The sequence below is a fragment of the Sander lucioperca genome, chromosome 6 (genome assembly GCF_008315115.2).
Source record: "Sander lucioperca isolate FBNREF2018 chromosome 6, SLUC_FBN_1.2, whole genome shotgun sequence".
Classification (NCBI taxonomy): Eukaryota; Metazoa; Chordata; class Actinopteri; order Perciformes; family Percidae; genus Sander; species Sander lucioperca.
In genome coordinates, this window is record NC_050178.1 from 27,968,724 (window position 1) to 27,996,007 (window position 27,284).

Sequence of the window (27,284 nt, forward strand, 5' to 3'; positions counted from 1 at the left end):
GTCTACGAAATTATCAATTTGGGAGGGACTAAAGTTAACATAAAGGTCCTCTGTTATATTACGGCACGGTACTGAGTTTAGTGCTGTTGGAATAACTTCCTTAAATTTAGCTATAGCACTGTCAGATAAGCATCTAGTGTAAAAGCTTTTATCTAATTTTGTATAGTTGGGTAGTAAGAATTCGAAAGTTATTAAGAAATGATCTGATAATACAGGATTCTGCGGATATATTATTAAATCCTCAATATCAATGCCATATGCCAGCACAAGGTCGAGGGTGTGGTTAAAACAGTGCGTGGCCTTATGCACACTCTGACTGAAACCAATTGAGTCTAGTAGTGAATTGAAAGCAGTACTAAGGCTATTGCTGTCAACGTCCACATGGATATTAAAATCACCTACAATAAGTACTTTGTCTGATTTTAGGACTACACATGATAAAAACTCTGAGAGTTCAGATAAAAATTCAGAATACGGGCCTGGAGCTCGGTAAACAACAACAAATATAATTGGCTGTAATGTTTTCCATGTTGGATGTTGAAGATTAAGAACAAGGCTTTCAAACGAGTTATAATTTAGTTTAGGTTTAGGATTAATTAACAGACTTGAGTCAATTATGGCTGCAACTCCCCCTCCTCGGCCTGAGCCTCTAGGAATTTGAGTATTATTATGACTGGGAGGAGTAACTTCATTTAGACTAACATATTCTTCATGGCCCAGCCAGCTTTCGGTAAGACAGAATAGATCAATTTGATTATCTGATATCAAATTGTTTACCAATATTGCTTTAGAAGACAGAGATCTAATATTTAATAGTCCACATCTAATTTTCCTATTCTGTTCTATCATTGCAGTGGTAGTTTGAATTCCAATTAGGTTGTTAAGTATAGCTCCTCTTTTGTTTACATTTGATTTAACTGATCTAAGTCTGGGGACAGAGACCGTGGTTATTAGGCTATGAGTGGGCGACAGCTCCAACGGAAGCCCAGAGGGAGTGCATTGCACTGCACTTCTGATTACTAATATCAAACTTGGGTTGGGTTAAGAAACTCTTTATTCTACAGACACAGCTGGTCACTGAGACCAAGGTCCTTTAGTTCTCTGACCAGCCTGTTGGGGACGATAGCATTAAAAGCTGAGCTGTAATCCACGAACAGCATCCTAACATGTTCCCTTCTGCTCCAGGTACATCAGTGCAGTATGCAGGGCTGCATTTATGGTGTCCTCAGTGGAACTGTTTGCCCTGTGTGCATACTGGTGCTGGTCTAAGGCAGGGGAGAGATGTCCCAGGACTAGTCTTTCAAAGCACTTTGAAATGATGGGTGTCAGTGCGACCGGTCTATAGTCGTTCAGAGAGATCAGGGAGAGATTAAGGATGTTAGTGAAAACCTCTGCGAGCTGGTGAGCCCAATCCCTGAGAACCCTCCCTCACAGCTTTCAGGACTCGTTTGACCTCTTGTCTGCAGGGTAAATGAGTGGTCAGCAGTGTCCAGCTGGGGTGAATCAACGTTGTCCGGTCCTTTCTCAAATCAAAAGTGGTTCGGTCCCTCAGCCTGTGATGCACTATGCTGAAAGCAGTCCTGCAGCTGTAGGAATGCTCCCTCTGGCCAAGTTTGAAAGTTTTAATGGTGGGTTGGTGTTTCTTTATACCGGGGCTGTAGGCTACAGTGAAAGGTGATCAGACTGTCCAAGGTGTGGCAGGAGAAGGGCTCGGTATGCTTTAGGGATGTTTGAATAAACACAGTCCAGTGTGTTCTCCCCTGTAGTTGTTCAAACCTTGGAAGCACATGTCTTCAGATTAACGTGGTTAAAATCACCAGCCACTATGAAAACCCACCTGAGTATGGTCCTGTTTTCTGTTAATGGCTGTTAGCATATGGCCAAGTGCTATGCTAGCATTAGCTACATTTAACTATAGCTATACTGTACATACTCTGATTGGTTGAGGGTGTGTTTCCAGGTGAAGTGGACGATGGAGGTGTTGTGCTACGGCTTGACTCTCCCATTGGACGGAGACACCGTGCAGCTCTGCGTAGACGTCTACACTGATTGGCTGACAGCCCTGGTTTCCCCGAGAGACTCCTTTCCTCCACCAATCAGCAGAGAGCCCAACCTGTACACCCAGAAGATCCTGCGACACCTGGGCGGCCTCTTCCTGTCCAGGTAGGCTGAACCTCTGTCAGACAGCTCTCTCTCATTTCCCCCTCTCATTCCCCCTGCTTCGGTATTTCCCCCTCTCATTCCCCCTGCTTCGGTTTTTCCCCCTCTCATTCCCCCTGCTCTGGCATTTCCCCCTCTCATTCCCCCTGCTCTGGCGTTTCTCCCTCTCATTCCCCCTGCTCCGGTGTTTCCCCCTCTCATTCCCCCTGCTCTGGCGTTTCCTCCTCTCATTCCCCCTGCTCTGGCGTTTCTCCCTCTCATTCCCCCTGCTCCGGTGTTTCCCCCTCTCATTCCCCCTGCTCTGGTGTTTCCTCCTCTCATTCCCCCTGCTCTGGTGTTTCCCCCTCTCATTCCCCCTGCTCTGGTGTTTCCCCCTCTCATTCCCCCTGCTCTGGCGTTTCTCCCTCTCATTCCCCCTGCTCTGGCGTTTCCCCCTCTCATCCCCCCCCCCTGCTCTGGCGTTTCCCCCTCTCATTCCCCCTGCTCTGGCGTTTCCCCCTCTCATTCCCCCTGCTCTGGCGTTTCCCCCTCTCATTCCCCCTGCTCTGGTGTTTCTCCCTCTCATTCCCCCTGCTCTGGCGTTTCCTCCTCTCATTCCCCCTGCTCTGGCGTTTCCCCCTCTCATTCCCCCTGCTCTGGTGTTTCTCCCTCTCATTCCCCCTGCTCTGGCGTTTCCCCCTCTCATCCCCCCCCCCTGCTCTGGCGTTTCCCCCTCTCATTCCCCCTGCTCTGGTGTTTCCCCCTCTCATTCATTCTGGTGTTCCTGAGCCCCTAAACCGGAGACATTTGGAAACTCTTCTGACCCGTTTTGGTTCTGAATCTGTGGGGTTGTGTTTCAGTCTCAACGTCTCCAAACGGAGACCTTTGACAACACCGACACTGACGCCAACGTTTCTCCTCCTGATTGGGTCTTATCGGTCACAACGCCTCGTTCTCGGAGACTAAAGCTACTAACGTTACCATGGTAACTACCAGTAGTGGGCAGAGTCTCCACGCTGCCTCCTGTTTATGTCCAGTATACCAGAATGTTGATGAGATATGAGGTTTGGGCGTGTTAGTTTAAACAGAGATTAGTTCTTCTACTGGAGATAAAAACACTTGGTGCACAGAGATCACTTTGGGATCAAAACTCAAACGATTAAAAACCAAAACGTAGCGCTGGAGATGGAGCCTAAATAGGTCCAGTGATCCTTTAGGACAGCGCTTCTCCGGACCAAACTGCAACTCAGTCTGGACCCAACCCATACTTTGTGTAATACAAACCTTATGAAGTGTAACGTTTTCTACTTTGAAATACATTTTCTATTTATCAATACAGCAGTTTATTATGCCCCTCCCCCAGGTCGGAGCAGGCGAGTCCCGTCTACCTGTCTCTCTGTCAGCAGGTGTTAATTGCAGTTCAGTCATTGGCCAGAGAGAGCGCTGTGATGAGTGGAGACACCTGGGAGACGCTGCTGCACTTCCTGCTGCGCATCAACAACAACATGCTGGCTCCGCCCACAACCACAGGTAAACACTCCCCTTTTATGTGCTCGTCTGTCTGTCTGTCACCTGTCACCTGTCTGTCTCTCATCTGTCTGTCTCTCTGCAGATGTGTCGGAGCAGCTGTCTCACCTGTCGATGGCAGTACTGTTTGAGGTCTGGTTGCTGTCTTGTTCTCGGTGTTTCCCGTCTCACTCTCTGTGGCAGACGGCCAGACAGATGTTGAGCAGCTGGAGACATCAACTGGCTGTGGTGGAGCAGTGGAGCCGAGTCATGGCTGCCCTGACCTCCAGGTATACACACACACACACACACACACACACACACACACACACACATTATGAAAATGTTTACTGAGGTAATAACTCAAGAGAGAATTGAGGCAGTGGAGTCTCCCCCTGCTGGAAGTTAGAGAGAATACAGCTTTAATGAGTCTCCCCCTGCTGGAAGTTAGAGAGAATACAGCTTTAAGGAGCTTCAGCTTTGGCTTCACTTTTCAGACCCCGAAGTTGCCGCTTGGATGAAGCGGAGAACTCTTCTTCCTGTAGTTCAGTCCATCATCACATGTCATTGTTGTTGTTTAGGTTGTTGGTGTTGAGCTTCGGTCCGTCCTTCCCTCACTTAAAAGTCCCAGATGAAGACGCTGCTCTGATCCCGACAGACATGGACGACCAGCGAGTCCCCCAGACCTGGTTCAGGTTCCTGCACCTGCTCAGGTAACACTCTCTCCCTACAGGTAACACACACACACACACACACACACACACACACACACACACACACACACACACACACACACACACACAAAATCTCTCTCTCTCTCTCTCTCTCTCTCTCTCTCAGGTACACAGGTCAAACTGTTTCACAGTATATAACCTTTAGTTCATCCATCCATCCATCCATCCATATGTCGACCCCGAGGAATCCTCAGTGTTCCTTCTGAATCAGGTCCAACAATCAGTCGGAGCCCTCTTTCCTGTACCCTAGCATAGGCTTTCTCCGGGAGGCTGAGTAGTGTCATACCCCAATAGTGTAATACCCCGATAGTTAGTGTGATACCCCGATAGTTAGTGTGATATCCCAAAAGTTGGAGCACACTCTCCGGTCCCGCTTTTTAAAAATGCATACTACCAACCATGTCCACAGCCTTCAGCATCTCGGGGCGATTCTCATCTAGCTTAATTTAGTTTAATTTGGTTTAGTTTAGTGTAGCAGACGATCACTGCCCACGCCATCTTCCAATAGCCAGACTGATCGCCACCGAGGGTGGTTTGATCACGTGAATTTGTGTTTCCTAGGATCCATAAGAATGACTTACCTTGGTATTCTTACTCAACCCTAACCACTCTCAGTCCTCATGCCTAAACCTAACCAATCCAACCCACAATGGCATGTCAGTGAATCTTTCAGCTTGAGTCTCCTGACGTCAGTGAATCTTTCTCTTTCAGTAATCCGGTGGACCTCAGTCGACCCGTGGTTGCTGGTTCGACTCCTTCCCACCCCGAGGAGGCGATGCGAGGAGGTGGCCGGCTGCCAAACATCTTCTTCAGAGCCATGAAAGGAGTCGGCACGATGGTCGACGCCTTCCTGGGTACACTGACCTTATATAAGAATAGTTATACTTAGAATACTTACACAATGTTTCATTTTGTTTGTTAATGACACTAACATTAGTTTGGAAAGCATAATATAAAATGAGCTGAAACCAAAGCTACGTCTCTTGTGTTTCTGCAGGTGTGACTGTAGTCAACAAAGACCCAACAGAGCAGCAGCTGTCAAACACTGGTACACACACTACACACACATTACACACACACTACACACACATTATACACACTACACACACATTATACACACTACACACACATTATACACACTACACACACGTTACACACACTACACACACATTACACACACACACTACACACTACACACACACAACACACACATTATACACACTACACACACGTTACACACACTACACACACATTACACACACATTATACACACTACACACACACACTACACACACATTACACACACACTACACACTACACACACACTACACACACATTATACACACTACACACACATTATACACACTACACACACGTTACACACACTACACACACATTACACACACATTATACACACTACACACACATTATACACACTACACACACACACTACACACACTACACACACATTATACACACTACACACACACACAACACACACATTACACACACTACACACACATTACACACACGACACACACATTATACACACTACACACACATTATACACACTACACACACACACTACACACACATTATACACACTACACACACATTACACACACAACACACACATTACACAAACTACACACACATTACACACACGACACACACATTATACACACTACACACACACTACACACACATTATACACACTACACACACATTACACACACAACACACACATTACACACACATTACACAAACGACACACACATTATACACACTACACACACATTATAGACACTACACACATTATACACACTACACACACACACACTACACACACATTATACACACTACACACACATTACACACACAACACACACATTACACACACTACACACACACTACACACACATTATACACACTACACACACATTATACACACTACACACACACTACACACATTATACACACTACACACACACACTACACACACTACACACACATTATACACACTACACACACACACACACACACACACACACACACACTACACACACATTACACGCAATTGTCGCAATAGCTACTGCTAATGCTTGCTCTTGAGGCAACCACTGTAATAGTTGGGGCTTCGTAAAGTACAGAGTTTGGTCTAGACCTACTCTATCTGTAAAGTGTCTCGAGATATCTCTTGTTATGATTTGATACTATAAATAAAATTGAATTGAATTGAATTGAAAATTGAATTACACACACAACACACACACATTATACACACTACACACACATTATACACACTACACACACACTACACACACTACACACACATTATACACACTACACACTACACACACACTACACACACATTATACACACTACACACACATTATACACACTACACACACGTTACACACACTACACACACATTACACACACATTATACACACTACACACACATTATACACACTACACACACACACTACACACACATTATACACACGACACACACATTATACACACTACACACACATTATACACACTACACACACACACAACACACACATTACACACACTACACACACATTACACACACGACACACACATTATACACACTACACACACATTATACACACTACACACACACACTACACACACATTATACACACTACACACACATTACACACACAACACACACATTACACAAACTACACACACATTACACACACGACACACACATTATACACACTACACACACACTACACACACATTATACACACTACACACACATTACACACACTACACACACATTACACAAACGACACACACGTTATACACACTACACACACATTATACACACTACACACACACACACACACACACTACACACACATTACACACACAACACACACATTACACACACTACACACACATTACACACATTATACACACTACACACACATTATACACACTACACACACACTACACACACATTATACACACTACACACACACACTACACACACATTACACACACTACACACACATTACACACATTATACACACACTACACACATTACACACACACTACACACACATTATACACACTACACACATTATACACACTACACACACACACTACACACACATTATACACACTACACACACATTACACACACAACACACACATTACACACACTACACACACATTACACACATTATACACACTACACACACATTATACACACTACACACACACTACACACACACTACACACATTATACACACTAAACACACATTACACACACTACACACATACACACTACACACACACGCATTACACACACTACACACACATTACACACACTTTACACACACTACACACACATTACACACACTACACACACATTACACACACATTACACACACTAAACACACATTACACACACATTACACACACTACACACACACATTACACACACTACACACACATTACACACACATTACACACACTAAACACACATTACACACACATTACACACACTAAACACACATTACACACACATTACACACACTACACACACATTATACACACTACACACACATTACACACACTACACACACATTACACACACTAAACACACATTACACACACATTACACACACATTACACACACTAAACACACATTACACACACATTACACACACTACACACACATTACACACACTACACACATACACACTACACACATTACACACACGACACAGACATTATACACACTAAACACACATTACACACACTACACACACATTACACACACATTACACACACTAAACACACATTACACACACATTACACACACTAAACACACACTGCACACACATTACACACACTACACACACTTTATACACACTACACACACATTATACACACTACACACACACTACACACATTATACACACTACACACACATTATACACACTACACACACACTACACACATTATACACACTACACACACATTATACACACACTACACACATTATACACACTACACACACTACACACACATTATACACACACTACGCACACACACTACACACACATACACACTACACACACTACACACACATTACACACACTACACACACATTACACACACTACACACATACACACTACACACACATTACACACACGACACAGACATTATACACACTAAACACACATTACACACACTACACACACATTACACACACATTACACACACTAAACACACATTACACACACATTACACACACTACACACACATTATACACACTACACACACATTACACACACTACACACACTTTATACACACTACACACACATTATACACACTACACACACTACACACACATTATACACACACTACGCACACACTACACACACATACACACTACACACACATTATACACACACTACACACATTACACACACTACACACATTACACACACATTACATACACTACACACACATTATACACACACTACACACACATTATACACACACTACACACACATTATACACACACTACACACACACATTATACACACACTACACACACATTATACACACACTACACACACACATTATACACACACTACACACACATTATACACACACTACACACACATTATACACACACTACACACACACATTATACATTATGAATGTCTGAACATATATTTAATGAAAGTCTGAATATATTGAATATATCATCAGTCTAACATCAACACGCCTTTCTATATATTCAGACTTTCATTCAATATATTCACTCACATATGTATAATAATTTCCTAAGCAACATGCCATTATATATATATATATATATATATATATATATATATATATATATATATATATATAGTATTTCCTTTTCACATCAATCTGCTCTAGTTGCTGTTATTTCAGTTCTGCTGTGATTGTTGCTGCTTTCTTTCTGCAGGAGTTACACCGAGGATCCATTTCAGAGACCGGCTGCCTTCTCTCGGTAATTCAGATTAACATAAACTGATCAATAATGGTCCGTGTCAGTCAGCATCATTTACATGCTTCCCACTCGTTGTCTCTGTAAGCAGCAATGCATTCTGGGAGCATTGCGGCAATGTTCGAGAGAAGGTGCCACGCGTTTCAATTCAGTTCACTTTTATTCATAGTTTTAAATCCTAACAGGAGTTATCTCAGGACACTTTACAGATAGAGTAGGTCTAGACCACACTATAGACCTACCTCTACATATACAGAAAAGGTATCTATTTGGAGAAGGCCTGAAAAATGCAGTATGCCTCACGTAATCTTTCCATTTAATCTGGCTCTGCGTGTAGTGTTCTAAGTGTTTTTCATTGTACCGATGAGCTCCCTACATAGTGAGTAGGGAGTAGTGAACAAGTGAGTGATTCATGACACCTGTGTTAAAGCCAGTCTGATATTGGTTAAAATAACTGGTAAATTAAAGGTTAATTCAAAGTAACCGTGATCCAAACTGAACCTTCAGTCTTACGTGGAATTTGTTTTCCAACTCGTCTCCTCACAGGTGTTGCTGTCGCCAGGAGCCCGTTTAAAGACCGCCTCCCCTCCTATGGTAAGCCCGGCCCGCTATGGAAAGTCCCGCCCTCGTACCTTACGGGAAGCCCCTACCACGGCTATAGTTCTATTTGTTTAGGTACCGGAGAGAACGTGACGTTAAATGACTTCTCGTTTGGTAGGTTATGTAACCACACTCCCTACGGTGGCATGTTTACATACATAAGTCAACTATCTATAAAATATAGGGATGTTTTACTACCTTGTCATCTTATTAGTTAACTCAGCTATATACTGAGAAAAATAATTTCATTCACTGTTCACATTCACTGTGCAGCTCAAAGGCTGCCACCAGCAGCTACCAGCAGCTTTTAAGGTGGAATGTTTTCTTGCATGTTACTCGATGCATAAGCTGACATCAGGAATCATTCAACACACCTTAAGTCCAGTTTAGATCAAAGATTCGTGACGAGAAGAGTGTAAACTTTAGTCTCCTTGCAAGTCTCCGGTCTGCAGCGTTCTGAAAGCTGCCAGTTTCCACTAATCAGATAGAAAGAACATTGTCCCGGTGCGCTCTGGCTGCACTGCCCCCCCTTACCCAGATTTGATTGGTGGATTGATTTGAAGAATCTGAACCTGTTTTCCATCTCCTCAGGTATCTCTCGACCTCGTTCTGGCAGCGCCCCCCCCATCCCGGTGAACATACTGAGCGTGCACAGTACCCCCCCCTCCACCACTTCTTCAACTTTACACAACACACGACTGAAACCTGTCAATGTTTCCAAGGCAACCAGCAAACCTCCCACGGTACAACCCTGATACATGACTGTCTACCTCTGAGTTTAGTCTCTTTGTGATCGTTTAGTTTAGTCTCTCTGTGTTCGTTTAAAGTCTCTTTGTTAGAATAGAATATAATACATTTTATTGTCCCCCAGGTGAAATTTGTCGTGGGCATAGTGCTACCATCTGTTGCTTCACAACACAAACATGTAACAGAGAAACCATTCTAAAATCGACATAAAATCAAGATCAAAACAAGATCAAATCAAGATCAAATCGACATAAGATAACATCTTGGGACGTGAAAGGACACATATGTAAGAATTAAAGTGCTTTGCTCTGTTGTGCTAAGATTTACTGTTGGAGTTCAGCAGCTTGATAGACATTGGAATAAACGATCATTTAAGTTTGTTTTACATCTCAGCACACTTCTTCCCTGATGACAGAAGTTCATATTCAGGAAAGAGAATATTAACATAACATATATATAACATAATAACAAATATTAACATATATATGTTTAGGCTCCATCTCCAGCGCTATGTTTTGGTTTTTAAGCGTTTGAGTTTTGAGCCCAAAGTGATCTCGGTGCACCAAGTGTTTTTATCTCCAGTAGAAGAACTAATCTCTGTTTAAACTATCACGCCCAAACCTCATATCTCATCAACATTCTGGTATACTGGACATAAACAGGAGGCAGCGTGGAGACTCTGCCCACTACTGGTAGTTACCATGGTAACGTTAGTAGCTTTAGTCTCCGAGAACGAGACGTCGTGACCGATAAGACCCAAGCAGGAGGAGAAACGTTGGTGTCAGTGTCGGTGTTGTCAAAGGTCTCCGTTTGGAGACGTTGAGACTGAAACACAACCCCGCAGATTCAGAACCAAAACGGGTCAGAAGTGTTGAAGTGTGAAGAATAGGTCTAGACCACACTCTATAATTTACAAAGACCCAACAATTCCAGTAATTCCCACAAGAGCAAGCATTTAGTGCAACAGTGGCAAGGAAAAACTCCCTTTTGGGGAGAATCCTCTGTGGTGAGGAAAACTCCCTTTTAGGAAGAAACCTGGGACAGACCCAGCTCTTGGTAGGTGGTGTCTGACGGTGCCGGTTGGGGGTGTGATGAACAGTGGCAATAATAGTCACAATAAAGATAATGGAACAGTGACTAGAAATAGTAGTCGTAGTAGTTCATGGCGTAGCAGGGCACTGCAGGGCGTTACAGGACGTAGCAGGGTGTAACAGGGCATAGCAGGACGTAGGGTAGGACCATGACAACAGCTGCAACCATGATTTAGGTGCCACCCTTATCCAAGGAAAACTACTGGGCGAAAAAACATAAGGACTCCGGGGAATAAGCTCCCCAGAGCTAGGTTAGTAACAAGCATTTCTGGGACATGGATGCACACAGATGGAAAGACAGAGGAGAGAGAAGCTCAGTGTGTCAAAGGAAGTCCCCCGGCAGTCAAACTATATCAGCATAACTAAGAACTGGTGCATGGCAAACCTGAGCCAGTTCTATAAGGGTTGGTAGATGAATCTGTAGCTATGAAGAGAAGCAGAGAAGAGAAGGGGTGCTGTGTCCGAAGCTATACACCCTCCCCCAGTCGGTCTAGGCGAACACTGCAACTCCTCACTCCCTAACTATAAGCTTTATCAAAGAGGAGAGTTTTAAGTTTACTCTTAAATGTGGTGATGGTGTCTGCCCCCCGAACCCAGACTGGGAGCTGGTTCCACAGGAGAGGAGCCTGATAGCTAAATGCTCTGGCTCCCATTCTACTTTTAGAGACTCTAGGAACCACAAGTAGCTCTGAATTCTGGGAGCGTAGTACTCTAGTGGGGCAATAAGCTCTTCAAGATATGATGGTGCTAGACCATTTAGAGCCTTGTAGGTCTCCGGTTTAGGGGCTTGGAAACACCAGAGCAGGGGGAATGAGAGGGGGAAAGGTAGCAGAAGGTATTCCTAGCGTAGCGGTGGAGATGTAGCCTTAGAGTCTGCAGTAATGGTATCTGCTTGTTTCCTTGCTGCTCACTCTGTACAGGCTCTGTCGTCTTATAAAGTCTCCACTGCAGTCTGTTGTGTTTTATGAGCTTCGTTCTTCTCTCCTCTCAGACATCTTCCTCCACCCATCACTGGAAGTCTTCCTCCCATCCTCCCCCATCCTCCCCCCGACACCCTCCGTCCCCCCTCAGGTGTAACGTGGACTCCCTGCTCCACCTGTTCGGCGGATGGCTGTTTGATGCCGCTCTGATCCACTCTGGTCTGTGTCACACACACTGCTTCTAAACTTTGTAATTCAAGGGACAGGGATTTTACATGGGTTAGAAATGTTAGAAACAGCTAAAAGGCTATTTTTCATCTCTAATCCCCTGGCCTTGATGTTAGAAAGGCTTTTTAAATACAAAGAAACAAGTAAGAATGACAACAAAGTTACTGTTCCTGTCTCTTTGTATCTTCGCCAGCCGGTAATGTCACGGTGATGTCAGAGCGGTGGGCGGCCGGTCGAGCCGAGGCGTGTGGAATGCTCTGCAGAATCTTCTCCTGTAAGAAAACCACAGAGGACATCCTGTCCGTCTACCTGTCCAGGTACACGTCTGTCTCTCTGTCTGTCTGTCGGTTTGTTTACCTGCCAAGTTTCCTAAAAAAGTAGAAAATAAATAACTTAAATTCTTTGTAACCTAAATAAATGGTTTTAAATATTGTCATGTCAAAAGTAAAACTTTCAATGCTTGGGAACAGGGAACGTGTCCTCTGTTTTTTTTTAAGATAATTTTTTTTTGTTGGTCTTTTTCCACCAACTTAATGGACAGGACAGCTAGGTGAGAAAGGGAATAGAGAGGGGGAAGACATGCAGGAAATCTTCACAGGTTGGACTTGAACCCTGGACCTCTGCGTCGAGGCATAAACCTCTCAATATATGTGCGCCTGCTCTACCCACTGAGCCAATCCGGCCACATGGGGGGACCTCTGTTTTAACCCAAACCACAATCTTTTTTTCTAATTTTAACTACTCGTTTTGATGTCTAAACATAACTGTCATCACCGCATGACGGTCAACTTCTGTCGGCTAGACTTACTCCTTCTGTCTCATCTTTACTGAAGCCAAAATGTGTCCAGATGCCGGATGCTGTGCTTTTCTTTAGCACTAGCTGTTGCTGTTGCTCAGTTGACTCTGTGTTTGAGTTCTCCTCGAAGTTGCTTCCTGCTGCAGACCGCATGGGGCGGAGTCATGTGACTACACACGGTAGTATATTTTTAAGGGGAAAGTACATGAAAACACACAGTGGGGAAAGTGTTAGCAGGATTAATAAAACCAAATTCAATGTTATATAGTGTCAAAAAATAACAGAAGTTATCTCAGGACACTTTACAGATAGGTCTAGGCCACACTTAATTTACAGAGACACAACAATCCCCCAAGAGTAAGCATGTGGTGCAACAGCATTGAGGAAAAACTTCCTTTAAACAGACAGAACCCTCAGACTGAACCTGACTCTGGGTGGGGTGCCATCTGACGCTGCCGGTTGGTACCAAAATAACCATCGGTTGGAGGTTCAGAATTTGGGTTTAGAATTCTTTTGATGAATGGCACAGTGCTCGTGTCCAGCTACAGTCCTCTCTGTGTTCCTGTGTGAGCTGGTGATAGTTGCTGTTCTGTGTGTAAACCTTCTTCAGGTTCTACCTGGTTCTGCTGAGGGGTGTCCAGGTGTCGGAGGAGGCGTGTCCTCCGGTCCTGGCCTCCATCCTGCTGAACTCCACCTGTCTGTTCTGCTGCGACCTGAGAGGAGTCAACCTGCTGTTCCCCTGCTTCCTGTTCGCTGTGGAGAGCGTGCTGCTCGACAGGTAAACGTTCTGCAGAAACTACAGTCACTGTGGATGCTAGTAATACTACTCTAGACTCTGTCTGGCTGTCTGTCTGTCTAGCCTGTCTGTCTGTCTGTGTGTGTGTGTCTGTCTGTTTGTCTGTCTGTCTGTCTCTCTCTCTATGTCTGTCTGTCTGTCTGTCTGTCTGTCTGTCTCTCTCTCGCTCTATGTCTGTCTGTCTCTCTCTATGTCTGTCTATCTGTCTGTCTGTCTGTAATTACAGTCACTTTGGATGCTGCTATCATTACTGTAGACATTAATACTTCCAGTACTTCAACCCTCTGCCTGCCTGTCTGTTTGTTTCTATTTGTGTCTCTCGCCCAGAGAGCTGTTAAGGTTTAAGAGTTTTGTGAGACCGGTGGATTTACGGCGAGCCTCCATCTTGGTCCTGCTGTCCCTGCTGCCCCTCCCCCTGCAGTTAGGATCTGTCCAATCAGAGGTCAGCTTCTGTTCAGCCTGTAAAGTCCACTTCAGACCAAAGATCCGTGACGAGAAGAGGGTAAACTTTAGTCTCCCTGCAAGTCTCCAGTCTGCAGCGTTCTGAAAGCTGCCAGTTTCCACCAATCAGACGAGACAGTGTATCATCTCCATAGAAACCTCTCTCTGTACTTCCGATCTAACTTCAGACTGTCAGTGTTTTTTGTAGCTGGATATCATTTGTAGCATCTTAAATATGAGTGAGGATAGTGATAGTGAGATACTTGCTACAGCTGCATTTCTAGTAGAGATGAAACGGAAAAAACGTTTTATTTCTCTGATTCTCTGCTTTGTTGTTGTCGAGCTGGAGCCCCGACCAGCTGATTCGCAGTGACACCATCAGCTGGTTTGAGTCGAGCTGAGACGGGCCGGTTCAGACAGCTGAAACCTTTCCTGAAACGGTTTAATCTCATCCCAAATCTTTGGTCTGAACTGGACTTTAAACACTGACACACACCTGCAGTCTGGCCCCCACAGGTACATTAATTCATCCATTTATGCCTGCTGTGTGTTTGCTCAGGTTTTATTGGATGGGAAGTTCAGTGGTGATGATGTCACAGCAGGTAACTTCCTGTCTCTGAAGCCCCGCCTCCGCAGCGTTCTGATTGGAGCTCTGCAGACGGAGACTGACACCACCAACACTCAGATTCTACTCGGTCAGTTATTCATTCATTCACTCATCAATTTCACAACTGTTTTCTAAAATCTTCCGACTTTGACTAATAAATAAAAAGATCTGCCGCTCGTTCTGTTTTGTGTAGCGGCCATGTTGAATCTGGTTCAGGACTCGGCTCTGTTCGAGGCTGCAGGACAAACTCAGCAGGTAAGTCTCCTTAAACACTCCTTACACACTACTGAAACCCTCCTTAAACGCTCCTTCAACACTACTGAAACACACCTGAAATTTCCCATCAGTCTCTGACTGGACTGCAGAAATCAACATTCATTCTGTGAACTAAAACCAGTTTAAAGATCAGTAATCAGTTTACACTAAATTCCTACCTTACTGTACATTATGAAATAGTAACATCATTCTGCCTCTCTTTAGGTGTCAGGAGAGAAACTTCTCAACATTAGTTGTGTTCTGGTTTCAGAATGATGAAGACAGTTGGAGAACAGTTAATATATAAATATATATATATATATATATATATATATATATATATATATATATATATATATATATATATATATATATATATATATAATATCAATCCATAATATCAATGCATTGGGAACACTGCACATTCAATTCCAAATCAAAACATGACCAAAATTGATGAGGTTTGTGTTATACCTTTACAGAAAGTGAAGAAAAAGGAATATTAGGCTGTTCAAAAAATAGCAGTCTTTGCATTTTTCTTTACAAACTCAAACATTTACTGTATAAACTGAAAAATGTCTCAAGGGTTAGCTTTACTTTGAATCACTGCACTAATATTTAGTTGCATAACCATTATTTCTGAGAACTGCTTCACACCTGTGTTGCATGGAGTCGACCAACTTCTGGCACCTGTGAACAGGTATTCCAGCCCAGGACAATTGAACTACATTACCCACAATTCCTCTCCATTACTGGGTTTGGCCTCAGAAACAGCATTTTTGATGTCACCCCACAAGTTTTCTATGGGATTGAGGTCTGGGGATTGGGCTGGCCACTCCATAACATCAATGTTCTTCATCTGGAACCAAGACTTTGCTCGCTTACTGGTGTGTTTTGGGTCATTGTCTTGTTGAAAGACCCATTTCAAAGGCATTTCCCTGGTATGTGATAATAGGCCCAACACCACAGTATGAGAAACATCCCATAACATGATGTTTGCACCACCATGCTTTAGTGTCTTCACAGTGTACTGTGGCTTGAATTCAGTGCATGGGGGTCGTCAGACAAACTGTCTGCGGCCCCTAGACCCAAAAAGAACTATTTGTCTCTCATCATGTTGCCCCATTTCTCCTTTGGCCAGTCAATCTGTCCTTTGGCAGATTTCAACCTATTCAGTACATGTCTTTTTTTCAGCAATGGGACTTTGCGGGGGCTTCTAGCTGATAGCTTAGCATCACATAGCCTTCTTCTGATCATAACAGTACTCACAGGTAACTTTAAGTCTTCTTTGATTTTCCTGGACCTGATCATTGGTTGAGCCTTTGCCATTTTGGCTATTCTTCGATCCATTCGAATGGTAGTTGACCGTTTTTTCCCACGTCGTTCAGGCTTTGGATGCCATTTCAAGGCATTTGAAATCATTTTGGCTGAGCAGCCTATCATTTTCTGCACTTCTTTATATGTTTTCCCCTCTCCAATCAACTTTTTAATCAAAGTCCGCTGTTCCTCAGAGCAATGTCTGGAACAACCCATTTTGCTGAGTATTTCATTGTGAAATGCACTATAACCAGCATGCACAACATTTGCTTCCTTCCTTCCTTAAATATGGGCCATAATTGACACGTTTCTTCACAGAATCAATCACCTCACTAACTGAACACAACACTGCTATTATTTTGAACATGCCCCTTTCAATTACAGATTCAGTTACACAGAATGAGCAGCATGCATGTCATGACTGTTGGTCTGTTGATTTTCTATGACTCTAAAACACTTACTAGTAAATTATTTGCCATGTAGAAATATCACTTCTACCAAAAAAATTGATTTATGAGGTTAGTGATGTTGGACAGCTATTATTTTGAACACAACTGTATATATACATATAATAGGATGTCTGCTTTACAGGATGATTCTTTCAGTTCAGATTTTAGGTTTTCTGTTGGACTACATGTATGGTGAATGAACTGCATTTATAAAGTGCCTTTCTACCTTTTTTCACATAAACCGCTAACATTTTCCTCTCATTCACACACACATTCATGCACCGATGGTGGCGGAGCTGCTATGCAAGGCACTAGCCTGCCATCGGAGGTTCAGTGTCTTGCTCTGGGATACTTTGTCATGCCTTCAACATTATCAAACGGCTTGACAAATAGCTGCCGTAAATGTAGTATGCACCCGGACCCCCGAGGTTTGTGCTGAGCACTGAGTGTTTACACTGTCTGGCTCTGCCCCTGTGAACCTAAAACTGTGACAGGTTATAGTGGGATTAACCCCCTTGCCTAACCCTAACCTAAACCTGTGATGGGTTATAGTGGGAATAACCCCCTTGCCTAACCCTAACCACCCTAACTTAAACTGTGACAGGTTATAGTGGGATTAACCCCCTTGCCTAACCCTAACCACCCCCTTTACCTATTCCAAACTCGCCATGTTAACTTCTATGCAACTGACACAAAGGTCTGATGATGTATGACTCTTCCTTCTTTCTATCTTCTTGGTTTCCAGCAAACTGAGTCCTGGCAAGATGGAGCCAGTAGACCCCAATCGACCGGGACAACCAGAGGAACCAGTGGAACCAGTGGAACCAGAGGCCCGAGTGGACACAGTGGAACCAGTGGACCCAGTGGAACCAGAGGCCCGAGTGGACACAGTGGAACCAGTGGACCCAGTGGAACCAGAGGACTGAGTGGACCCAGTGGAACCAGAGGACCCAGTGGACCCAGTGGAACCAGTGGACCTAGTGGAACCAGTGGAACCGGTAGTTAAAGTTTTACTGTATGTGCTTATATCCTAGTAGGCATTCGCTCCTTGGGAAATTACACATACTGTAAGAGTGCAACAAAAAGATCCTAAACTGTCCCAAATCAATTTATTGAATCCTCGATGAATACCTTAATTTATTCCCAATTAGACATGATTAGACACCATTACCCCCACATTACACCTGCACGTCTGCGCTGCTCTGGGGCTCTCCTCTATGCAACAAACACTTTGCAGGTCTATTTGTGATGGCGCCGCGGAGAGTTAAACAGGCTAGCAGGAAGTGGAGGGCTACAGCATCGGATCAATTTTCAAAATAACCTCCCTGTGCAGGCTCCTGATCGTATATCATATCACTATTTAACTGAAACAGCCACAAATCTTTCTCTCACTGAACTCCATAGCTTTTTCAAACATTGTTTTTGTTGCTTTTTCTAATCTTTTTGCTGTTTTTTAAAATGTTTTTCCGCATTTTTATGTTTTTATATCACATTTTTCAACGTTTTTGTAACTCTTAGTGTGTATGTGTGTGTGTGTGTGTGTACGTGCGTGCGTGCGTGCTTGCTTATGTTACCATGGTAACCAGGCGTCCAGTCAGCAGAGATCCTGTGGGTTCAGCTTGTCCGTCTGCTGACTCAGCGTCTGATGGCTCAGTGGAAGAATGACTCTGCAGTTTGTCTGTCGGCACTAGAAGTACTGGCAGGACTGGCAAAGGTGGATACACACACACACACACACACACACACACACACACACACACACAGTCTCACACACACAGTCACACAGTCACACACACACACAGTCACACACACACACACACACACACACACACACTCACTCACTCAGAATGTATAAAAAAAACAAATCATGTTATATCGTAGGTTAAAGGATTTAACTTATGAAACAGAATTAAAAATGGGTTGCTCGAATGTCGTGCGTTTAAAACTATATATATATATATATATATATATATATATATATAAAGATATAAAGAGTTCTCTTGATAATCTGTGTTTCTAGTTTTTTTCTTTGTTTAGTCAGAAACGTTTATAGCTTTGTTCTGATTAGTTTTTTTTACCTTAAACTAGTCGTGTCTTGAATGATAAGTTTTGAAGTAAGGAAAGGTGTGTTGTTATTACTGCAGGTGGAGGTGAGTGTGGAGGAGAGCGAGAGCAGACGAGCGCTCTCTTCAGTCTGTAGTTACATCGTGTTTCTGTGCAGTCGTCCTCCTCCTCTTCACTCCAGAGATCTGCACTCCATCATCGTCGCTGCTTTCTACTGTCTCAACGTCTGGCTAACACAGCACCCCGCCATGCTCCACCACCAGGTAACAGACACACAGACAGGTAACAGACAGACAGGTAACTAACACACAGACAGGTAACAGACAGACAGACAGGTAACAGACACACACAGACAGGTAACAGACAGACAGGTAACTAACACAGCACCCTGCCATGCTCCACCACCAGGTAACAGACACACAGACAGGTAACAGACAGACAGGTAACTAACACACAGACAGGTAACAGACAGACAGACAGGTAACAGACACACACAGACAGGTAACAGACAGACAGACAGGTAACTAACACAGCACCCTGCCATGCTCCACCACCAGGTAACAGACACACAGACAGGTAACAGACAGACAGGTAACTAACACACAGACAGGTAACAGACAGACAGACAGACAGGTAACTAACACAGCACCCTGCCATGCTCCACCACCAGGTAACAGACACACAGACAGGTAACAGACAGACAGGTAACAGACAGACAGACAGGTAACAGACACACAGACAGGTAACTAACACAGCACCCCGCCATGCTCCACCACCAGGTAACAGACACACAGACAGGTAACAGACAGACAGGTAACTAACACACAGACAGGTAACAGACAGACAGGTAACAGACACACACAGACAGGTAACAGACAGACAGGTAACTAACACAGCACCCTGCCATGCTCCACCACCAGGTAACAGACACACAGACAGGTAACAGACAGACAGGTAACAGACAGACAGGTAACAGACACACAGACAGCTAACTAACACAGCACCCCGCCATGCTCCACCACCAGGTAACAGTCACACAGACAGGTAACAGACAGACAGGTAACTAACACAGCACCCCGCCATGCTCCACCACCAGGTAACAGACACACAGACAGGTAACAGACAGACAGGTAACTAACACACAGACAGGTAACAGACAGACAGGTAACAGACACACAGACAGGTAACAGACAGACAGGTAACTAACACAGCACCCTGCCATGCTCCACCACCAGGTAACAGACACACAGACAGGTAACAGACAGACAGGTAACAGACACACAGACAGGTAACAGACAGACAGGTAACTAACACAGCACCCTGCCATGCTCCACCACCAGGTAACAGACACACAGACAGGTAACAGACAGACAGGTAACAGACAGACAGACAGGTAACAGACACACAGACAGGTAACTAACACAGCACCCCGCCATGCTCCACCACCAGGTAACAGTCACACAGACAGGTAACAGACAGACAGGTAACTAACACACAGACAGGTAACAGACAGACAGGTAACTAACACAGCACCCCGCCATGCTCCACCACCAGGTAACAGACACACAGACAGGTAACAGACAGACAGGTAACTAACACAGCACCCTGCCATGCTCCACCACCAGGTAACAGACACACAGACAGGTAACAGACAGACAGGTAACAGACACACAGACAGGTAACAGACAGACAGGTAACTAACACAGCACCCTGCCATGCTCCACCACCAGGTAACAGACACACAGACAGGTAACAGACAGACAGGTAACAGACAGACAGACAGGTAACAGACACACAGACAGGTAACTAACACAGCACCCCGCCATGCTCCACCACCAGGTAACAGTCACACAGACAGGTAACAGACAGACAGGTAACTAACACACAGACAGGTAACAGACAGACAGGTAACTAACACAGCACCCCGCCATGCTCCACCACCAGGTAACAGACACACAGACAGGTAACAGACAGACAGGTAACTAACACACAGACAGGTAACAGACAGACAGGTAACAGACACACAGACAGGTAACAGACAGACAGGTAACTAACACAGCACCCTGCCATGCTCCACCACCAGGTAACAGACACACAGACAGGTAACAGACAGACAGGTAACTAACACACAGACAGGTAACAGACAGAGAGACAGGTAACAGACACACAGACAGGTAACTAACACAGCACCCCGCCATGCTCCACCACCAGGTAACAGACACACAGACAGGTAACAGACAGACAGGTAACTAACACACAGACAGGTAACAGACAGAGAGACAGGTAACAGACACACAGACAGGTAACTAACACAGCACCCCGCCATGCTCCACCACCAGGTAACAGACACACAGACAGGTAACAGACAGACAGGTAACTAACACACAGACAGGTAACAGACAGACAGACAGACAGGTAACAGACACACAGACAGGTAACTAACACAGCACCCCGCCATGCTCCACCACCAGGTAACAGACACACAGACAGGTAACAGACAGACAGGTAACTAACACACAGACAGGTAACAGACAGACAGGTAACAGACACACAGACAGGTAACAGACAGACAGACAGGTAACAGACACACAGACAGGTAACTAACACAGCACCCCGCCATGCTCCACCACCAGGTAACAGACACACAGACAGGTAACAGACAGACAGACAGGTAACAGACAGACAGACAGACAGGTAACAGACAGACAGGTAACTAACAAAGCACCCCGCCATGCTCCACCACCAGGTAACAGACACACAGACAGGTAACAGACAGACAGGTAACTAACACACAGACAGGTAACAGACAGACAGGTAACAGACACACAGACAGGTAACAGACAGACAGGTAACAGACAGACAGACAGGTAACAGACACACAGACAGGTAACTAACACAGCACCCCGCCATGCTCCACCACCAGGTAACAGACACACAGACAGGTAACAGACAGACAGACAGACAGGTAACAGACAGACAGGTAACTAACACACAGACAGGTAACAGACACACAGACAGGTAACAGACAGACAGACAGACAGACAGACAGACAGACAGACAGACAGGTAACAGACACACAGACAGGTAACTAACACAGCACCCCGCCATGCTCCACCACCAGGTAACAGTCACACAGACAGGTAACTAACACACAGACAGGTAACAGACAGACAGACAGGTAACTAACAGTTAAATATGCAGCTGTGTTGTTTTCTGTGTTTTGTGTTGTTGTGTTGTTGTGTTGTGTTCAGGAGTGTCTGTTGGAGGTGCTGGAGATAGTGGAGTTGTGTGTTTTATGTTGTTGTGTTGTGTTCAGGAGTGTCTGTTGGAGGTGCTGGAGATAGTGGAGTTGTGTGTTTTATGTTGTTGTTGTGTTGTGTTCAGGAGTGTCTGTTGGAGGTGCTGGAGATAGTGGAGTTGGGCATTTCAGGCAGTAAGTCTGGAAAGGAACAGGAAGTGAGATGTAAAGAGGAGAAAGAACTAAACCCCTCCTCTCTAAGGGTGAAGGAGGCCGCGGAAGCTACGCTGAACTGGTGAGCAAAACAAACACGTCTAAGAAGTTTTATATATTTATATATATATATATATATATATGTACATATAACCTGGGGGAGCCACACTGATCCTGCGGTGATAGCCTGGGGGGGGCGGAGCCAGACAGATGTTTTCTCTGATGTGTGTTTGTCTCAGTGTGATGCAGGTTTCGGGGGCCTTTCCGTTGCTTGGCGACCAGCTGGATGAGGATGCTCTGATTGGCTGCTCCACTCTGAGTGACACCAGTGTGAAGAAGTTCAGATATTTTGTGGTGGGCAGCTCGGTGATCCTCGCCATGCTCGAACGACCACCGGGGCCGGGAGAACCGGGGCCAGGAGAAGTGGGAGAAGCGGGACCGAGAGAAGCAGGACCGAGAGAACTGGGGCCCGAACCGGGAGAAGTGGGTCAGTCCTGAACCTGATCACCTTTCACCTGTCATACAGCATTTAACGACACAAACTTCCGCTTTCTGCTTGTTGTTTCTTGATGTGGTTTTTGATACATTTTCTGTTGATCGACTTAGTTTAGTTTAGTTTTTGTGCACAAAAGAAGACATAAAGTATATACAACAGATGAAAAACTATTTCAGTGCAGGAGTGGAAGGAAGCCTGAGTCCTTCTCAGTACAAATTATTAATAACAAATAAAAACTGATATAATTACTCCATAAAAATAAAACAAGAAGTAAAACATAAAATGCACACAAAATATATACATATGAAGGCTGGCAAGAAGTTTATATTTTTAATAAATTCCACAGCAGTGGAGCTCCAGGTCTGATAAATGGAAATCTTTTTTTTATGTATTCTGTAGTTAAGACTAATCGATCAATCACCTGATCCTTCCTCTAAAGACAGATATCCTAAACTTTAGTTCTGTATTTGATGTGTGTGCAGCGAAGTGTCCGTCGCTCACCGTGCTGATCCGAGGAGCGTCAGGGCGCCACAGCTGGACGCTACAGCTCCAGCTGCAGCCCCGAGACGGAAGGACAGCCACACAGGTAACACACAGTATCATACACTATGGTGGAGATACCCAAATAAATATGATTTACTTATTTATCTTGTTTCTGTTTTGTTTGCTACATACTGTACCTGTACGGTTACTTTAAGTATCTGTTAGGGCTTTTGTTTTGAAGGAACCAAGCAGCCACCAGGTGAAGTCTATATATTTAGGTGATCAGGTAGACATGGGTAGGGCTGATGGTTTTTTACCAGAGCCAAGAGACGCCATTGTTATCCAAAAACCTGGAAAATAAACCTCAGAAAACGCCATCTTTTGGGTTAGGGTCTGACCTGTGTAAGATTCACTCCTTCGGTTCCTCGGTGGCTCTTTGGTTCTGAGTTATTAATTTGTTTTGATTGAGGACAAATCGTCACTACACACAATAATAACCATCGATCATGACACAGATCAGTGTTTTATCTGTCTGTTGATTCACTGCAGCAAACTCTGATCCCAGAGCAGCGTGGAGTCGCCCAGGAGGATTCTGGGATACGATGTGGTGTCAAACATCAGCTGTTTCCTGACAACATGGGCAGAGTTTCTTTAGTAAAAGCAGATCTAAGTATTCCACTCCTGGACGACATCGTCACGGACAAGGTACAGAACCAGAACCAAAAGACCCAGATCCTTAGGGTCAGGGTTAGGGTCCAGGGTCCGTCTCACCTGGAGGTCCTCAGCAGAGGGGACATGGACCAAAGTGTAGTGCTGCCAGAGTGCCCCAGAACAACGTTCCACCACTTTGTTTTACCAAGTGATGAAAAATAATATTCTCAGTTTGCATAATCCGGTTGCAATTCATATTTTTAAGTGCTTGAAGATCCAATAATCACTAAAGTGTAGCCTTTGTCATGCAAGAGAGACGATAAAAACCAAAGGAATGGTCAAAGCTATCATACAGACATTTAACACTGGAACATTCACAGCCTACAATTAACGCATTTGCATGATGGATGTACAGCGCACTGAGACAATGAATAAAACTCATTTGCACGTCAACATTCACTCACATGCGCTTATAGTCACTTATAATCACACTAAGGTAAGCCACGGTATTCATCCTGTCATGTGTGTAAAATATCCAAAATGAAAGCGAAGCTAATCACACGTCTGATTATAAAAGTTGTTGTATGTGCTACACGCTATAATATTGTCAGGAATGTTATTTAGGCCTATGTGATTCATGTAGGTTGGTGTGGATTATCGGTTGAACTACAAGACACACTGAGTGATGGAGACTTACTGTCCTTCTTTCATTAAACTAAATGTGATAATGTAGCCCCATCATTTGAACTGTGATAATATTTACCATTTAACATTGTAATGAATTTCAGCGTTTCCATTTTGATAAGTAAACTAAATGGTTTATTTCATGCCTTCAGGTTTTAGGCTGCTTACACCTCAAAACAATGTCAACTGTGAGCGTGTGCATGGGCGCGTGTGCTCGCGTGCATGTGTGTACTCTGGTACACAGATAGCACTACACCCTGCCAAAGATGTTTCTGTCATTTTAGGTAGTTCTGATCCCCCTGACGTTTGTTCAAGTGTTCATTTTTCTGATCGTTATTTGAAGCTATAAGATTACAGGATGGCAGTGGCAGTATCTTTAGAAACCATCTGTGGTTTGTTCAGGTGCATTGGCAGCTGCAGCATCTGCAGGCCGCGTTGAAGACGCAGCGGCTGGTTGAGGCTCAGCCGCAGGTCAGCGGACGCTCGGTTGTCATGACGATCTGCAGGCCGCCTCCTCCAATCAACAGCTTCCAGACAGCGAGACTCTTCCTGTCCCACCTGGGCCTCCTCACTCCAGAGACCCTGAAAGTACCAATCACTGTTACACCTGTCTGTCTGCCTAATTGTCTGTCTGTCTGTCTGCCTGTCTATCTGTCTATCTGTCTGTCTGCCTGTCTGCCTGTCTGCCTGTCTGTCTGTCTGTCTGTCTGTCTCTTCTTGGAGGTTTGTGACTCGTTACGTGGTTGATGTTCAACAGAACTTATAATAAATTCAGTTACCTGTCCGCCTCAGCTGTCTGTCTCTCACCTGTCTATCTGTCCTCTGTAGAGTCCCGGCGGTGACCCGCCTCAGCTGTCTGTCTCTCACCTGTCTGTCTGTCCTCTGTAGAGTCCCGGCAGTGTCCCACCTCAGCTGTCTGTCTCTCACCTGTCTGTCTATCCTCTGTAGAGTCCCGGCAGTGTCCCACCTCAGCTGTCTGTCTCTCACCTGTCTGTCTGTCCTCTGTAGAGTCCCGGCAGTGTCCCACCTCAGCTGTCTGTCTCTCACCTGTCTGTCTATCCTCTGTAGAGTCCCGGCAGTGTCCCGCCTCAGCTGCTGTCTCTGGACTCGTCTCTTCCTGGTTTCTCCGACGATCTGAAAAGATTGGATGAGCTGCCGTCCAGAAACTGTGACTCTGCCTCCATCTTCTACATGAGAGCAGGACAGAGGACAGCTGCTGAGGTCTGTCTGTCTCTGACCTGTCTGTCTCTGACCTCTCTCTCTAACCTGTCTGTCTGTCTCTAACCTGTCTGTCTGTCTCTGACCTGTCTATCTGTCTCTAACCTGTCTGTCTGTCTCTAACCTGTCTGTCTCTGTAGATCCTGAGGAACGTGGAGTCTAGCTGCAGCGTCCCGTCTTACTTCCTGGACTTCCTGTCATCTCTCGGTTGGCCGGTAGAGGTGGGGCGACGCCAGAAGGGCGGAGTCAGCACCAACTGTTCAGGTCAGCGCTCTGATTGGTCCCTGACAGGGGTCAGAGGTCACTCTATTCTCTCAACTCAGTCTCACTGCCAGTGTGTCAAAACCTGACGCTTGGTCAGGTGTCTTTAACGTTAGTTACTGACGCAGAAAGTCTCCTTTAGTCTCAGTCAGACTCCTTCACATCCACAGAGATATGCTCTCTGGGTAACTCTGGCTCATTGGTCTGAACCAGACACAGGGGGCTTTAACTCCTTCACATCCACAGAGATATGCTTTCTCTGGGTAACTCTGGCTCATTGGTCTGAACCAGACACAGGGGGCTTTAACTTACAAACAAA

At 44.7% G+C, this 27,284-nt stretch overlaps 2 protein-coding genes across 7 annotated transcripts in view; one reads left to right on the forward strand and one right to left on the reverse strand.

Moving 5' to 3' along the window:
* Nucleotides 1-27,284, reverse strand: part of LOC118495300 (nuclear factor 7, brain-like) — a 1,057,410-nt gene that overhangs the window by 149,227 nt on the left and 880,899 nt on the right. The window lies entirely within an intron of this gene.
* ralgapb (Ral GTPase activating protein non-catalytic subunit beta) overlaps nt 1-27,284 on the forward strand; it is a 38,365-nt gene that overhangs the window by 5,035 nt on the left and 6,046 nt on the right. For 5 of the 6 annotated variants that reach the window (XR_004897667.1, XM_036002386.1, XM_036002385.1 and 2 more), the window contains exons 2-26: nt 1,961-2,163; nt 3,503-3,669; nt 3,752-3,935; nt 4,227-4,358; nt 5,091-5,233; nt 5,377-5,427; nt 9,369-9,413; nt 9,957-10,004; nt 10,602-10,753; nt 12,840-12,987; nt 13,190-13,313; nt 14,403-14,570; nt 14,916-15,030; nt 15,589-15,724; nt 15,830-15,891; nt 18,403-18,655; nt 19,244-19,371; nt 19,802-19,984; nt 23,106-23,254; nt 23,412-23,659; nt 24,151-24,254; nt 24,701-24,856; nt 25,889-26,074; nt 26,555-26,707; nt 26,845-26,968. Coding sequence is in view for 5 of the 6 variants with exons in the window: in XM_036002386.1 (XP_035858279.1) it covers nt 1,961-2,163; nt 3,503-3,669; nt 3,752-3,935; nt 4,227-4,358; nt 5,091-5,233; nt 5,377-5,427; nt 9,369-9,413; nt 9,957-10,004; nt 10,602-10,753; nt 12,840-12,987; nt 13,190-13,313; nt 14,403-14,570; nt 14,916-15,030; nt 15,589-15,724; nt 15,830-15,891; nt 18,403-18,655; nt 19,244-19,371; nt 19,802-19,984; nt 23,106-23,254; nt 23,412-23,659; nt 24,151-24,254; nt 24,701-24,856; nt 25,889-26,074; nt 26,555-26,707; nt 26,845-26,968 (3,562 nt within the window). In the remaining variant the exon portion in view is untranslated. The remainder of the gene's footprint in view (nt 1-1,960; nt 2,164-3,502; nt 3,670-3,751; nt 3,936-4,226; nt 4,359-5,090; nt 5,234-5,376; nt 5,428-9,368; nt 9,414-9,956; nt 10,005-10,601; nt 10,754-12,839; nt 12,988-13,189; nt 13,314-14,402; nt 14,571-14,915; nt 15,031-15,588; nt 15,725-15,829; nt 15,892-18,402; nt 18,656-19,243; nt 19,372-19,801; nt 19,985-23,105; nt 23,255-23,411; nt 23,660-24,150; nt 24,255-24,700; nt 24,857-25,888; nt 26,075-26,554; nt 26,708-26,844; nt 26,969-27,284) is intronic. The other variant, XM_036002388.1, reaches the window with a different exon arrangement.